The following is a 17,406-nucleotide window of genomic DNA, read 5'->3' as shown; positions in this document are numbered from 1 at the left end:
TCAGAGCGTTCAGGTAGCCCTATGATTCTGATGTTATTTCGCTGCGATCTATTTTCGGCATCCTCAGCCCTTAATTCTAGTTCTCTGATCCGTTTCTCCATCTGGTGTGATATTTTGGAATTATCCTTTATCTCAGGCCGTAGTTCTTCTATCTGTTTATCTGTGGCGCTCTCCTTCTCTGCCAGGCGGCAGTGGTCATCTCTGAGCACTGAAAGGTCAGACGCTAGTGAGTCTATTTTCCCTTCAAGGGCAACTCTGGAGGCAGTAATGGCTTGCATCACGTCTTGGAGGGTAGGTTTGTCTGATTTGTTTCCTCGGGTTCTCCCGTTCCGATAGTGTCTTGGCCGGAAGGTCAATAGTGTTGTCTGCATCGTCTGCCCGTTTTGCCCATTGTACAGGTCTGTAGGTGTGCTCGGCGAAAGCAGTTCTCCGTTAGGGGGTTATTGGCTGACTAGCAGAGGAGGTACGGTTTGCCACCGGCATTAGTGTTTATCAATTCACCTTTTGAGTTTCTTTTGGCATGGGAGGGCAGTGTTTAGTTCATATAGGAGTCTGTGTTTTGCTCCTGTGCAAAGGTGAGGACGCTATTTTCCCCTGTGAATCAAAATCTTGCACCTGTGCAAAGTTCTATATCAGCTCAGGGCTCACTCTGGCATCGTTCACTTCGTCCCTGGATCAACAGTCTGGCTTCATTGGAGACCGGGATCACCATCTCTCCCAGGGCAATAATCAGCATCTTGGTGTTGGGCACCGTGGAATCTGGGGCCCTCGCAACGAGAGGTTCCACCCCCCAGCGCCTCCCGGGGAACGGCAGCCGGGCCTGCAGGTGCAAGTCTATTAGGGCAATCCCCACGGGGGATACAAGTCGGGGGCTTCAAATGCTATGCCCCCGGTCCCTGATGTAGCGCTGGGTCTCCGTTCTCCCCCTCGCCGCAAAGGGCCGCGGGACAGTGCCGCTCACCTTGTCGCAGCCGGGCTCGCCGTGCGCCGTCCGCTCACTGCTCTCCGCAGCTCCCGCTAGTGCCGCTGCAAGTTGTTGCCGTCTTCAGCCCAGCACTCTGGAAGCGGGCCGGGCGCTCAGCGGTGCGGGCAAGGGAGGGTCCTTCTTCTATTCATTCTCGTTGCGCGGTGGAGCACTCGGCGGCCGCCATCTTGTTGAGCTTCCTCGCTGCGTTGTTTCTCGGAGTCCGTTCGTGTCGGGACTCCGAGCGGCAGTTACCGGGCTCCGATATCTATTCAGAGACAGCCGGCGGGGTCACCACACCTTCCGCTGCATTTGTGGTAGTCTTTTGGGTTATCGTAAACCCGAGGGTGGGGAGAGAGGAGCAGGAGCCTCACAGAGAATCTGCGACCGCCATAGCGCCAAGCCACGCCCCCCAAGGCAATGCTGCAACACTTGTCATGGAGAACAGCATTTTTAATAGCAGTTACTTCGGCTTGCAGAGTTAGTGAAAATGCACGCTCTATCTTTAATAGAACCTTTCACTGTTTTTCACCATAATAGGGTTGTCTCACTCACCCTTCTTTTTTGAGCAAATTGGAATCAGAGTTCCATATTCACCAATTTATTACTCTACCCACTTTTTTTCAAATCATACTTCTGCAGCAGAGAGAATATTATATTCTCTTGAGGTCAAAGGGTACTAAGTTTCTATTTAGCTAAATCCAAATCAATTCGAAAATCTACCCACTTGTTCGTAATCTGCGTTTTTTTGAGACAGGGATTAGCTACCTCCAAACAATCCACAGCTAGATGGATAATATCTTGTATTTCTTTATGTTACCAAATTGCAAACAAATCTTTACTAGGCAGGCCTAAAGCACATTCTGCACAAGGAAAAGCTGCAACCACAGCTTGAATTAAACAAGTACATATCCTAGAAATTAGTAAAGTAGCCACTTGGAGGTCTCTTCACACGTTCACAGTACACTACTGCCTAGACATTAATACTCAAGCCGAATCTAGATTTGTGAAAACAAAATACTAAGAAATGTATTCATATAGTTCATTCTTTCCTTTTGGGCTGGAACTCCTTAGTACATTTTTCATGTCTTAAATCAGCCACATCGAGCATTCACAGGATATAAATGGCTGGCAGCCGATGTGAGGAGTTTTTCTCTTAGCGTAATACATTATTCAAGGTTTATGACTATCCATGAAGATCCTACGATGCAGAAGGAAAAGTTACATACCTGTAGTCATAGTTCTGCATCATAGAAATCTTCATTTAAGTCATAAACACCCTCCCTCCTCCCCATCGGTCACAGTCTATCTGTATCCTGCGCATCACGTAAAAAAGAACTGACTCTCCCAGGCAACTGCCAGTGCATTGTGGGTGGGGTCTCTCAGGGTTCCTTAAAGGTACAGGTCTTTTTTCTAAGCTTCCCAGTGTAGCCTATCAGGCTGTCTTTTCCTTATCATGCAGTCTCTAGGATTGGGCCGCCTTTTCTAGGACAATGTGTTGCAAATGTCAAAAAGATCTTTTTAGTATATACATCCTGCTGTTCTCCAGGAAAATACATCTCTGACAGTCTACTCTACACTGTGACTTCATTCAAAATGACTTACAGTAATGAACACTATGCAGCTATTTACCGGCACGCTAATACATATTGAAGAAGGTGTTTCGGGGTTCACGCAAGCAGCACAGAATTTTTTTAAGTATATGACTTCAATGAAGATTACTACGATACAGAACTATGACCACAGCTATGTAACTCTTTCTTATTTTTATTATTATTCCAGCTCTCGGGGTAGTTACACAGAATTATTATTGTCTAAGCTCAATGTCACTGTTTACCAATACATCAGTGACGCTCACGTTCTTGTGGTTATTATTCTCAAGAATTACTTATTTGTTTAGATTTTACTAAATCCATTATAAGATGTAGCCAAAGACCTGAAATTGTGGCCACCTTATGACCAGAGCAAAGGTACATAACTATATTTTTTTCCTCCAATAAGTCAAGGCCTTTTAGAAATTAATACAGCGTTATACAATTCTCTGATGACAAAACATAATCTCCACTCTTAGGCTTGGGATAGTGAACATTGCCATTGAGTATGCAGCCTTTAAAGGATCTGACAAACAGCTGATTTGTAGCCTAATAAACCGGTTGTCAGTAAAATCTGAAGTGGTACTTTTTTAATTTAGTTTCAGCCCAGGACAAGTTAGACTCCCTTTCAGACTGGGTTTCTGTACTAGATAACATGACAGGAAACGTATGCTAGTTATGTCTTAACCTGCATCATGTTAGATCTATAGTTATCTTTGACCTCTTCAACATGTCCTCATTGGCGTTTTAGGATTAGGGGCACTACACTGCATTGGATATAGTCCTATCTGAAGACCACTACTAGACAATTGTTTTCTGACCTGTACTTCTGCGAGTGCAACTCCTAACGGCGTTCAGTTTGAGGCTTCTCCAGTATTGTATCTTTAATGGATTCATATGCTTGAGTAAACCCTGTAGTCGAGCTGGGAGTCCCAAGAAGTAATGCGTTGTAAAAAAACAACTACAGAAAAGCTTCCTATCACAGGAATCAGTGATCCAGGTCCCTATAGCTTTGGAAATAGATCTAAGACTTATACTGCAGGTTATTTTACGAAGTTCCCTAAATCAGCTACATACTGTGTCTACTCCTTAGTCAAGGCCTCATACAATACCAACAACTTCACGCACTCCTGTGCGACGCACTCCTGTGCTTGTGCCTTTAATGCAAGGTTCTTTAACTCCACCACCGCACTCCCCTTTGGCAACTCAGTCTGTATCTCAATTTGCACCCAATAGTGTCTTCTCTGTATCAGGTATTACCATGCCTGCTTTACTTAGCAAGATCTTGCTTACGTCACGCATTGGTCAAAGTCCATTTGCCATTTCACGTTTTTGAAGGACACTGAACGAGTCAACGCTTTGGTCTAACAGACTTATTAAGGAAATCCTGAAAGGTCTTTTCTGAGTCATTTCTCCAGTAAAACCAACTCCTAACCCATGCAACTTAACACAGTTCTGTCACAATTAATTAAGAGTCCCTTTGTACAAAGGCAGAATTAAAATTTCTGTCTTGAAAGACGGTGCTTCCAGTTTCTTGAACTCAAGGATCTCTAAACTTGTATTTAACAATAGCTACTTACCTTCAATGAAAATCCTCCTGAGTTACTAATATTATTGGAGATGTAGTCGTAAGCATTTCAGACAAGATTGCATAAATGGCCACCATATGCAAGATTATTAGCAGTGATCACCACTATCCTTCAGGTGAGGTTGCCAGCAGTAATGTAAAAAATGCTTTGTCAAAGTGTAATGCTACATCATAGCCAATCCATAAAAGCCATAGCTGTAATTAAGTTCTCCAAACAACATCAGCTAAGAATTCTGAACATACACACATTTTCGTTTCCAATACACACTTTCAAATTTGGTATACATGTATTAATTCAAATTATGAAAAGCTTCTAATTTAGTTCACTGAGCTGCACGCAGGGGAGCTGCTTACAGGTAGCTGGAAAGCTTCCAGTAACTCACAAACTACTCACTGGAAAACCCTGCTCTAATTTCTGCTGGAAGTGTTAGCGGAAATCAGCCCTTTACAATTAAATAACCTTTTCTTCTGGACAGAGATGACACTCATACAACGAACTAACCCACATGTCATCCTTAAGAGTACTACTTGATATTCATTTAAATAAAATCTTAAAACATACTTTAAGAATATTTACGTAATGAAGCCGAAAGAGCTCTTCATACCTTAGATGTGAAAAGATGTCTAAAGTTTTATATTGACAGAGCAAAATCTTTTTGGTGAACTGATCAGATGGTGGTGTCTTATGTTCATCCACGGAAAGGACAGTCTCTTTCCAAACAAAGTATAGCTCACTGGGAGTCTGCAGCCATAGTCTTTTGTCCAAATAAAGCGGACCAGCCTCTTCAAGGAAATGTGACATCACGTTCTTCAAGACGTGTGTCTACATTTACAACTTTATCTGCGAAGAGCGTTTAGCGGACCTTTGTAGGAAGAAAAAACATCTTTAGCAGACATTGTAGGAAGAAATGGCAACATTACTATCTGGAGGCGACCATACTTGGGGATGCAGCAGTGGGATAGGAAGTCCTGCGACATCTAATGAAATAAGGTAAGGCTTTTCTTTTCATTGTCTCCCACCGTTAAAGACTCTACACTGGAATACTACTGCTTGCTACTCCTGTTCAAGCCAGTGAATCTATGAAGCACCCAATATTGGAGAAAGAAAAAGTTATTTACCTGTAACAACAGTACTCCACCATTGGTATCTTTCATAGATTCACATACTTGCCTTCCACGCCATCTCATGCTCCCCTATGTCATATTTTTCACCTTTAACACTTGTTACGAAATCTGAGTTAGAGTCACCTGGGTGGGAAAGGGTGAAGGCTGTGCTGTATACTGATATCTTGAATTTTTTACATTTTAATATGGTGTGTATGGGCTACTTCTGTGGCCATATTAAAGCTTTTCTGATTATCTTTAACATTGCACTGCTCTCTAGTTGCTGTGGGTCTCTCAGCTCTATGACCTGGATACCTCAAGCATGTGTATCTATAAAAGATATTAATATTAGAGAACTTCAGTTGGAGGTAAATAACCTTTTCTTTCCTTGATCTGCTTGCACACTTCACTTTGGTGTGTACACAGGCAATACCCCTGTGCTACTCCAGTTTGAGTGTGATATCGGTGTTGTTGCCATATGTTGCAACCTTCTGTTGTGTATGGAGAGCAGTTGGCTGAAGCAAAACTTGGGGAGAAATGTGAAACTATGATGATGGGGACATTGCCAGCATTTACTTAGCAAAATATTACCCTAGTAATCTATGTACATTCATTAAAAGCTCTAATGTAATCTGTACCATTGCCTATGATAGGCCCAGCACTCTTATTGACTAAGTCTAGGTAAGTGCTTTATAATTCTGTAAATATTTTTTTAAAGGAGTTAAATTATCACTCTTGCTTTTGCCAAGCTGCTCCCACAAGCAGTGACGTTGTTGGGGACAATAGAACAGACCCTACCAAGGAGAAGGGAATAACGATTCTCTCGTAGGGGATTTCCATTTATAGTCATGAGCACTGAATAGCCTCCCCTATGTGCGAGGACCCCTGAGCAGTTCTGTAATATATCTTCTTAAGTGAAGATTTTCGCCTTTCTTGAGGAAGGCCTGTAAAGACACTTAAGAAAGAGACAAATAATGCATATATCTAGGCATCAATGGCCCAATTCTTCATCATGAAGACAAAAAAGGGCCAATACATTGAAAATGTATATAATTTAAGATGTTCTGCAAACAGTGTAAATCACAAACCCCGGTTTTATGATAGACATGAAGAAGAGCAGGGTAGAGTAGCCTCATAGAATGCCATTATAAGACTAAAAGAGAAGCTGTACCTTTAAGAACCCAGAGACCACCAGTATCCCATCATGCTCAGCTGGTGCCAGTTGCTTCATTTATTTTTTCCGGCTCCTGCTGACAGGACCCTAAAGCATTGAGCACAACATTTTACAGGTTTTTTTTTATAACTTTTTTTGTCAGGAATTATTGACAACACCTTGATTCAACGTCTACTAGCTGTTTCTGCTTGTTCCTGTTATTTTTTTTTACAGAAAACTGTGGCATTTTGCCTAATAAAATGCCTTCTCTGTTTGATAAGTGCCTTCGCTGCGACAGGAAAAAGGCCAAAACAGACCCCCATGAGGTCTGCATAATCTGCCACTGTTCCTCTCATCTTCCTGACAACTATGATGGCTGCAAATAAAATTCCGGGTACAACAGAGAGAAGATTTGTCTACAAGCAAGAGAAGACAGAACAAAACATCCTAACCAGCCTGCCAGTGGGACCTCACAGCGAGGGGAGGGTGAGTCTTCACCAGAGCTCTCCCTTCAACTTCCAGTGGACGTAGGAGAACAGAAAAGCGGGTTTCTGTCCAGAAACTATGTATGTCCTGTAGGTCAGTGTTGAGGACATCGGCGTCGAGGCAAGTCACAGCACCAACCTGTTGGCCGTCAAGGGCTGGATCGTTGTCAGAAAAATGGAGACATTTGCCGTTGATACAACATTGAGGGATTTCATGCTGTCATCTCATTGCAGGCGCATGACGTCGAGGAGTGCCTCGTCGAGAATTTCTGGCTTGCCATGGAGGATTGACGTGGAGAACCAAATTCTTTCACCAATATTACCTCCTCCTCCTCCACCACCTTCTCCAGTTTCTACGAGAACACCAACAACTAAGTCACCAATGCATTCCCGATCACACCATCATTCTCGTGGTCACACACTGCGTCATTCCTCTACAACTTCAAGGCATCACCACAGTCCTGGATCTCACCAGAGATCAAGGTCACGCTCCCGTTGACTGCATTTTGATTAGTTTCTGGTAGAAGACATTGAATATTCTCCAACCTTGTTAGACTCACCTCAGTCTCGTGTCTCTCCGTTTGATGATATAAATACCTTTCAAGCGGTACTAGTCAGTGGAGCTGCAAAACTCAGTATGCCGATGTCGGTACCCACACAGTTCACATCGGCAATATTTGAGACGCTACATCAGCGTACTGCTACAAGACCACTCCTTCTGTTAAGAAAAAGAACAGGGTGTTTTTGTTAGGCCCTTGGGCGCTCGAAGGTATACACAGAGTACTATCCACAGTAAGTTACAGCAGGCGGTGTTCTCAGAGAGGGGAGAAAACAACCTACTCCCCTAATTTACACTCTTAGGATTGACTAATCCAATGAATTCAAGTCCAAGGCACATACCCAAAATAATATGCAGTTTTTTTTCAACAATGAGAACGTTTTTTTCTGTGATTTATTCTTGGACAATTTTGTCTCTTCTGATGATTCACAGTCCCATCCAGAACTCAGCCAACACGTGTTTCGTCATATAGGAGTATCCCCATGACTTCCTCAGGGCTGGAAATAACCTAAAACAACAACTTTTGTAATCACACATAATGGATGCACTTTCACCAAAACCTAAATACTCTGTTTGCAGCCTCACAGATCATGATCACAATTGGTGGAAACCCATGCAAATTGGTAACCCATAGTGAACTTTTTGTTGTAAGAACAATCAAACATTAATATTATTTAAATTTTATATTAAATCTCTTAATAGGATGTGACCGTGCACAAACCGAAAACAATTATAGAAATCAGCCTGTATAGTGTCCCGTCCTATGCACTTGTTATAAGTGTTCGTTATACCTATGTTTAAAATATCCAAACCAAAAGGCCTTCACCCAAATTAGTTTAGTCCCTCACAAGTGTGTACACTTCTCTAAAACCATGTCAAAATTGATATTTCACGTGTGCCCCCTTGACTAATATTGTGTGCAGTTCTCCAGTTTCTACGAGAACACCAACACCTAGGACGCCATTGCATTCATGATCATGCCATCATTCTCGTAGTCACGCACCACAGCGTTCCTCTACAACGTCAAGGCATCACCACCGTCATGGATCTCACCAGAGATCAAGGTCATGCTCCCATCGGCAGTATTCTAATTATTCAACGTCTTCCACCAGAAACTGTTCAGCAGTCTTGTTGGACTCACCACCACCTTGGGTCTCTCTGATTGATAAAATTACTACCTTTCAAGAGGTACTAGTTTGTGCGACTGCAAAACTCAATATACCGATGTCGGTACCCACACAGTCCACATCGGTAATATTAGAGATGATACATCAGTGTGCTGCTACAAGACCACTACTTCCATTAGTCCCAGGTCTCCTTCAGCCGACTATGGATTGTTCCTCTCTCCAGCCATGGTCAAGCCTGTTCCATCCAGGCTTCAAAAGAAGTGTCGGCCTCTGGAACAGGACCCATTATTCCTTCATGCAGATCCACCATTCAATTCGGTCGTTATTTTGGCCACTAAAAAACTCCACTCCACCTCTCCATCGTCGTCTTCTCCTCCAGATGAGGAGAGTAAAAAATTGGATTCCGTAGGCCGCAAGTCTGCAGTACAACAGCCACATCAATGAAGGCAGCCAGTGCTACATCCCTCTTGAGCAGATATAACTGAGCACTTTGGGATTCAATCCACCAATTAGCTGAACACCTTCCAAAGGACAAAAGGGAAGACTTTGTTATTCTATCCACCAATTTGCTGAACACCTGCCAAAGGACAAAAGGAAAGACTTCTTGGAAGTAATAGACAAGGGGGCAATGGTTTCGAACCAGATTGTAAGCACAGCTGCAGATTTCTCCATCCTTGCCACACATAGCTATTGTCACAGAGTCGCCTTACCAAGACACTCTTGGCTCTGACTAACATCTTTAAAACCAGAACACCAAAAACACCTCATTCAGAACTTGCCATTCTCAGGCCCCACTGTATTTGGCAGCCATGTTGACGATGAGATGGCAAGAATAAAAACTGAATTGGACTCATTAAAGGCTGCGAGTCTAGAGAAACCTAGGGAGCAACATAAATCATTCTGACCCTAGCAGCTGACGTTTTACTCTGAGGTTTCAAACCCCTCATTGGCTGCCACCTAGATCTCAGCAACAGCAGCATCAGAGATCTTACTAACCAAAGCGCAAGCAGACAAGAGGACGTTCTGCTCAACAGACCACCCAAGGTGGAAAATAAACCTCAGCTTCGAAACCTTGAGTCCTCCCACCCCCCTCTTCTGCTATTCACTCCAGTAGGGGGGGAGCATAACACATTTCCTGAAAGAGTGGCAAAAAAAAAACAACAGACGCTGGGGTATTAAACATTGTGCTGAATGGATACTGTCACAGGTTTACCACCCCATCAATGTCCATTCCACCAAAGCCGTCCACTTTCCATCTCGACTTACTCAGGACAGAAGTCAGCATCTTGTTAGAGAAGGTCAGGCTGTTGGCTTTACATCAGATATATCCCCAACTTAATCAGGGAGATTGGCTTTGCTCCATCGACCTTTAAAGTGCATACTTCCACATTCCCATTGCAAGGAAACATAGGAAATGTTGCAGATTTCTTGTGAGACACGATGATTACCAGTATGCAGTATTACCTTTTGGCCTCAAGTCAGCACCCAGAACTTTTTCCAAGTGCATGGCTATGAAAGCAGCCCATTTAAGGAAAGATCAATTTTATGTCTACATCTATTGAGACGACTGGCTTATAAAGGTGTCCACGTCTCACAAAGCCCAGCTGCATTTCAGTTGGACTTACGAGCTCCTTCATGGCTTGGGTCTTCATGTCAACAAGTCCACTTCAACACCAGTCCAGATGTTGTATTACTTAGGGGCCACCGTCGACAACATTCAAGCAAAGGTGTGTCCTTCGGAGGAGCAAGGCTTATCGATCCTTCAGAAATGTCAGACTGTCATGAGGGTGCCTCATTCAACAGCAAGAGCAGTCTAATCTCTTCTCGGCTTGATGGCCTCCTGCATCTTTCTCACTCCCAGTGCTCACCTACACAAGGGCCTCTCCAGGAGTGTCTAGAAGACCAGTACAACCTGCTGACGGGCAACTGGGAGGACAGGATCACACTTTCCTTACATGTGACACGATCCCTCAAGTGGTGGTTTTCTCTAAGCAATCTCCTCCAAGGGATGCCATTTCACCAACAGGTCCCTTCACAAGGCAAAGCGACAGATGCATAATTGCTCGGATGGGGAGCTCACATGGATCACCACCCGATTCAAGGGTCATGATCTCAGAAAGGGAGGACTTACCTCCTCAAGCTCAGTGCAGTTCATCTGGCACTCAAGGCCTTTGAACGAAGAAGTTGTTCAAGGGATCTTTCGCTTGTGGGGCACCCCTTCTATCAACCTCTTCGCCACAGCGGAAAACAAAAAATGCTGTAACTTGGCCTCCAGGTACGACCATCCAGAGACTCTGGGGAATGCCCTGTGGATCAACTGGTCAGGCAAATTTCTTTCCACCTTTCCACCCATTCCCCTGATCCTGTTAGTCCTGATCAGGCTATTCCACTCCGAAGCCAAGATGATCCTAATTGCTCCAAAGTTGCCTCAACAGTGATGGTTCCTGGATGTTCCTCACCGATCACATCATCCACATCTCAAGCTGCCATGCAAGCCAGACCTACTAACACAATTCAGAGGGCAGATGGTACACCCCAATAGTTTCTTACCTGTAACTCGTGTTCTCTCATAGGGAAATTTCCATGATAAGTCATAAGCAACCCTCCCTCCTCCTTGGTGGAATGGACAGATATATCCTTGAATCTTTATATATCTCATATTGCCTTCAAAAAGAACTGAAGCAACTGCCACCAGCTAAACTTGATGGGATACTGGTGGTCTCAGGGTTCTTAAAGGCACAGTTTCTATTTAAGTCATGGAATGGCAGCCTATGAGGCTACTCTACCCTGCTCTTCCTCGTCTCAATCATAAAAAAGGTGTTTGTGAAGGAGATTTATACTGTTTGCAAAACATCTTAAATTATATACATTTTTATTGTATTGGCCCTTTTTTGTTTTCATGATGAAGAATTGGCCCACTGTAGCCTAGATACATAGGTTGCATTATCTGTTTCTTTCTTAAGTGTTTTTACAGGCCTTCCTGAAGAAAGGTGAAACTTTCCACTGAAGAAGATATACTAAAGAACTGCTCCGGGGTCCCCTCACGTGGGCGGGACTGTTCAGTACTTTTGACTTAGCATGGAAACTCCCCTACGAAAGAATATGAATTACATGTAACAAACTATTCTTTCTTACTTTCCAAATGTTCTGCTTGAGCTGAACATTGGAAGCCAACTCTTTAAATAGCCCTTAGGCAGTTTGGTATTCTGCCTGTGTCCGCCATTTGCAGTGTTACCTTGCTTTTGGAGCAGACTATGCCCCGTAAGCATAGAACACATAACTACCTGACATCTAAAACGTAATCTCAGGATACAACAGCTACAGGACATACTAACTTCAAAGGCTCATTCTTGTCTTAATACACTTGATTATGGGAAGATGACTAATTCCAGCAACACAGTTTTAGTGGTAGCGTGCTTGGAATTCAGACACAAAATGACCCAGTAACCTTGAGCAATAAACTCACTGTCCAGGCAGAGTTATATAGTTGGAAAAATACCCTTTATTTTTAGGTATGGTTTGTATAGGCAATGTAGGTTTTCAAACCTTCTTGTGCAGTGATACAACCCCTAATGTATTGATAACACTTACACAGTAAGTGTGATCATTGAAAATACTGATTGGGACTTTGGACAGCGTTGCTCAGAACTCTTGACTCTTAACATTAATGGGCTGTAGGGTTTAAAACTTGGTTGTTGGGTAAAAGGGTTAAGGTTAGGCCATTCTTGCGGGTGTAGGATCTGTAAAGTTTGGGCACTGTAATGCGAGGGATTGAGCACAAGCCTACATTCAGGTATGATTCTGAGGAGTGCATGAGCTATGGACATGCATGGCTAGGATTAGACGTAGTTTGCAGGCGTGTGTGCACCATAAGACACAGTGAATGGCAGGTGCAGGCGTACCAGCCATACCGATTGAGTACAGTTCACAGTAGCACGGTGACACATATACTGAAGTAGGATTTAGATCCATGTATCTGGAGGCACACACTTTCTGGCACTGAAAACGCAAATTAGCCCCATTGATAGTGATCTAGGAGCACCGAAACCCATTTGAGTTGAAGTCTTAGAGCATCTAGGTACCTGGAACTCTTTCATGCAAAATTTTCACGTTTGGAAATTGTCAAACATAAGGATAGATACAGTTCTCAGATGTGCAAGAGCAGTATATTGCACAGTTCATATGGATGTTGGGGTAATTTAGACAAGAAAGACAAAGTTTGAAGAGGTTCATGGGCCTCGAATTCCCATTTCTACAAGGTTTCCAAGTGTGCAGCGGCACTAATTTCAAGCATTTCTACTATTCTGCAAGGTGCAGATGCGCCTAACTCAAGTTGTGCGTAGTTCAGGAGATGGAGTGTCCTTGGATGCACTCTTATGCACGGTTCCCACGGGTTCGGGGACACCAAACATAAGAATAGGTACAGTTCTTAGTGGTGCCGGTGTACCTAACATATTGTCATATTTCATCAGAGACATTAGATGCAAAAGGCACAATACAACTGTATGTGCAGTTCAGAGGTGCCTGAGCAATTATGCAGAGTGCACCAGTGTGCAGCCTCACCAAACACAATAGGTACAAGTCTCAAGGGAGCTGGAACACCTAAGTCTAAAGTAGGTGTAGTTCAGAGGTGTAGGGGCATTGGATGCATAATTATGTGGAGTCCACAAGGGTACTGGACCACCAAAGACATGGATGCGTAGAGTTCTAATGAGGAACAATGAGCAGTTATAGAAAGTATTCAAGAAACATTATAAAATGGATGTATGATGGAACAATGCATGCACCAACCACGCATGCCTGAACAACGCGGTCCGAACAACGACAGCGTTGTTTCCACGAATGCCTTTACCACACATGCCTTTACAACGATCTTTCGTTGTAAAGGCATGTGTGGAAACATAAAAAATAAAACTACCCGACACCCCCATCCATCGTGAAAAGAACCCCGATAGCCCCCACTGACCCTGAGCCATAAAACCTACAATAACTCCCCGCACCTGCCGTGAAAACAATAGACTACTGCAAAAATAAAACTACCCCAACCCGCTCTCAAAATAAAACTACCCCAAGCCCCAACTTCCTTAAAAATTAAAAAAATACCCCGAACCTACACCCCCTGAGCCCTAAAACCTAACCGACCCCCCCACCCGCCCTAAAAACTGACCCCACCCCAAAAATAAAACTACCCTCAAAAACAAAATTACCCCAACCTCCCACCCAGCCCTAAAAATTAATCTACTCGACCCCCACCCACAAAATAAAACTAACTCAACCCCCCCACCCGCCCCAAATTAAAACTACCTCGACCCCCTTACCCGCGCCTAAAAACTACCCCGATAACCCCCACCCACCTTGAGCCCTAAAACCTACCCCAACCCCCCACCCGCCCTAAAAACAACCGACCCACCCCAAAAATAAAACTACCCTGTCCCTAAAAACAAAATTACCCCGCCCCTAAAAACCCACCCTAAATACAAAAATTAACCCATTCCCCCCACCCTTGCCCCCTAAAAACAAAATTACCCCAACCCCCACCCCGCTCTAAGAACAAAACTATCCCGTCCCCCCCACCCATTAGAGAAAAATAATCCAACTACCCCTGACCCCTAAAAACTACTCCACCCCTAAAAACTACCCCAACCCTCCCCCAGCTTCACTTACCTGAACGGATCCTACCCTGACCCCCCACCTCCACCCCTGCCTCTAAAAACAAAATTACCCCAACCCCCCACTCCCACCCTAAACACAAAACTAAATACAACAGAAACAAATAACCCATCTACCTGTGACCCCTAAAACTACCCCAGTCCCACTTACCTGACCGCGTCCTACCCTGACCCCCTTCCCCGCCCGTAAAAACTAAATTACCCGACCCCCCCCACTCTTCCCCTAAAAACCCGACCCCCCCCATCTGCCCTAAATACAAAATTACTCCAACCTCCACCCCTAAAAACCCGCCCTAAATACAAAATTACCCCAACCCCCCCACCCCCAAAAACAAAATTGCCCCGCCCTAAATACACAATTACCCGACCCCCCCCCCCCCCAAAAACAAAACTACCCCGACCCCTCCACACCACCCTAAAAAACTACCACTCACCCCTACTTACCTGGCCGCGTCCTCTCCTGATGCTGACTCCCTTTTTCCCTGCCTTAACCGCGCATGTGCGTTGTTCAGCACATGCGTGGTTAAGGCAGAGAAAAGGGACTCGTTGTTAACGCAAGCGTGGTTCACTTGCGTTAACAACATTGTCGTGGTTCTGGAGTCTGTTTTGTTCTTGACTCGCTGGAAAAGTCTTGCGTTAGCAAGACTTTGTTGTAAAGGATGTTTCCCTTATAAAATAGTCAACAGTAATATGAAATTGAGTGATGCTCACATAGGGCCTGATTACAACTTTGGAGGAGGTGTTAACCCGTCCCAAATGTGACGGATATACCGCCAGCCGTATTACGAGTTCCATAGGATATAATGGACTCGTAATATGTCTGGTTGTATATCCGTCACTTTACCGTCACTTTTGGAACGTATTAACACCTCCTCCAAAGTTGTAATCAGGCCCATAATGTCTAGGAACAGCTTGGTAAGCTAATCCAGAGCCAGGGCAGCCAAACTCCCCACTGGGGCATGCTTTGGGTGGAAGCTTTCCGTGTCTCGATGCTGAGCAGTGCTGTTATCATGCAGCTGGATTATATCTTGGCCAGAAGGTCTGTAAGTACTCCAGACCCCATTCTGAACAGGTGACCCAGAAGTTTTGAGGGAAGGAAAAATGTTCCTAATTTGGATTGGCTGACAAATGGTGCGTTTTGACCGTGTGTGTGTGGGTGACAGTAAATGTAATGTGCGTGTTTACATTTGGGTGTCTTTGTGTGCATGCACTGTACAAGAGTCAGACTAGTGGCTTTGTCAATACTTGTTTTGAACCCCACTGGATGTTGTATTTTGTTGCCATTTGTGAAGGCTCACACACTTGACCGGCAGGCCCACGTATTAAGGGCCAGATGTAGCAAAGGGTTTTTCCCATTCTGTGTCAATGGGAAAATGTGTTCGTACATATGACCCTAAGTGTATAGTAAATCCAAATCTGGATTTTTCCCAGTGACTCAGGATCTCAGGGTTTGCGGGAACACCATGCTCCCGATATTTATTCCGTGGGGAAAAATGCCTGGAATGTGGGAAACGCATGTAGGAAACCCATGTGAGAATCAGGTAGGAAACTCAGATGCCTGAGGTTACTCCCCATCACTCTGGAGAACATTTCGAAAGTGCGCTGATAATGCAACCTACAATTTGCATATCGGGTAATTACCGTAGTGATGTTCCTAAATCAATTGACGTTTCACGGTTTGGTAAAAATACCCTTCGATATGCACAAATTAAAATGTTTTAGAACAGAAATTATAGACCACCCTGTACAATAATAATGCTTTTTGTATATTGCAGGCAAGCTATTTATGACGCCTTTGAGCGTTTTCTCCAGAAGTACCCAGCCTGACTTGTCTATTACGGTAAAGTCTTTTCAGTTGCTCCAAATGAGGAGCTTTTTTCATCTGGTGTTACACATTGAATCGTTCTGGAGGGGCTGATGAAGAATTTCATTCCTGAACAAAGAATGTAATCGAAAAAGCCAATGGAATGTACGTGGGGCTCTTAACACTGAAAATCCAGAAGCCTGACAACAGAATTCCACCGCAACACGCATTACCTTTTAGACGCCTCTGGTTTTCTTGAGGGAAAAAAAACTATTGATTGTGTTTTCATGAAAAAAATATTTTGCCTTGTAAGAATGCAGAATCAAATAAATTGTCTTTGACAGCAGCGGCGACCATAAATTTTACCAAGAAACAGAGCAGCCCAACAATGACCCACTTGCACTGGCACCACGTTATTGTAAACGATATGAAGTAAAATCATGAAATATGCTTATGTTTACGTGAAAGTCCTTGCCTGTGTACCAGTGATACTTCAGCAATGTAAAGGCCTTCCCTTTCCTTGAGGATTATTTAAGTCCTCCTCAAACTCGGCAGTGTTTTTGTGCTTAAGGGTGTACTGAAACAAACTTTGCCACAAACTTATTTTCAGTTCTGCTTTTGCGTGTGTTGTCTGACAGCGGCGTTTCACGGGTTAACTAATTAAATATGGTTGTAAAAAATTGTATATGATTACATTTTAAATGTACAGTGTGTTATTAATACAGCTAACATTCTTGATTTGATCATTTATAACATTATCCCTTTAAATACAAACGTGTTTTATGGCTTAAAGACTTGGCACTGCTTGCTTTTTTTATGGCTTAAAAACTGCAAAAAACGGATGTTCTTTTAATGTGGAAATAATCTAATCAGTTCTTGTGTGTTTCTAAGAGAGAATAATTTCTCTTAGTAACTGTTTTTTTTTTTTACAGATTGTTAAAAAAAAGTCAAAATGTAGGCTATTCATCAGTGTCCAGGTTTTTATGAGCATTGTGTTCTAAATAATGCATTAGATCTGGGATTTCAAGAATAATGGCTGGAACAATAATTTAATTTTTCATTACGACACACAATAAATTATTTTTCTAATTCCCAGTTGTCGACTTTTTATTTGTAACACCGTTTCTTTGCAGATGGCCTTTGTTATGTGTACAAATAACAAACTGTGTATTTGTGTGGCTTCCAGTCCCGTGCTTCATTCGGCTAACTGTAAACTGTGATTAACTACATAAAATGGCATGTTGTCAAGTGCTGTTGTCCTGGGGTACGTTTCCACGTTCTCTTTTGATGTAGTTTATTTCTATCCTGTTTTTATAATGTTGTGTTCGCTTCGGCCCCTTTGTAGTTGACTGCAGCTGATT

The 17,406-nt window shown here is 43.4% G+C and overlaps 1 protein-coding gene across 1 annotated transcript in view; it reads left to right on the top strand.

The window, feature by feature from the left end:
- The window catches only part of ABHD18 (abhydrolase domain containing 18), a 245,755-nt gene extending 228,615 nt beyond the window's left edge, over nucleotides 1-17,140 (top strand). The window contains exon 13 of the mRNA XM_069242299.1: nucleotides 16,017-17,140. Within this exon, the coding sequence (XP_069098400.1) occupies nucleotides 16,017-16,068 (52 nt within the window). The 3' untranslated portion in view covers nucleotides 16,069-17,140. The remainder of the gene's footprint in view (nucleotides 1-16,016) is intronic.
- Nucleotides 17,141-17,406: the final 266 nt, after the last annotated feature.

This window comes from Pleurodeles waltl, chromosome 1_2, assembly GCF_031143425.1.
Source record: "Pleurodeles waltl isolate 20211129_DDA chromosome 1_2, aPleWal1.hap1.20221129, whole genome shotgun sequence".
Taxonomy (NCBI): domain Eukaryota; kingdom Metazoa; phylum Chordata; class Amphibia; order Caudata; family Salamandridae; genus Pleurodeles; species Pleurodeles waltl.
This window is presented reverse-complemented; position numbering and strand designations above follow the sequence as displayed.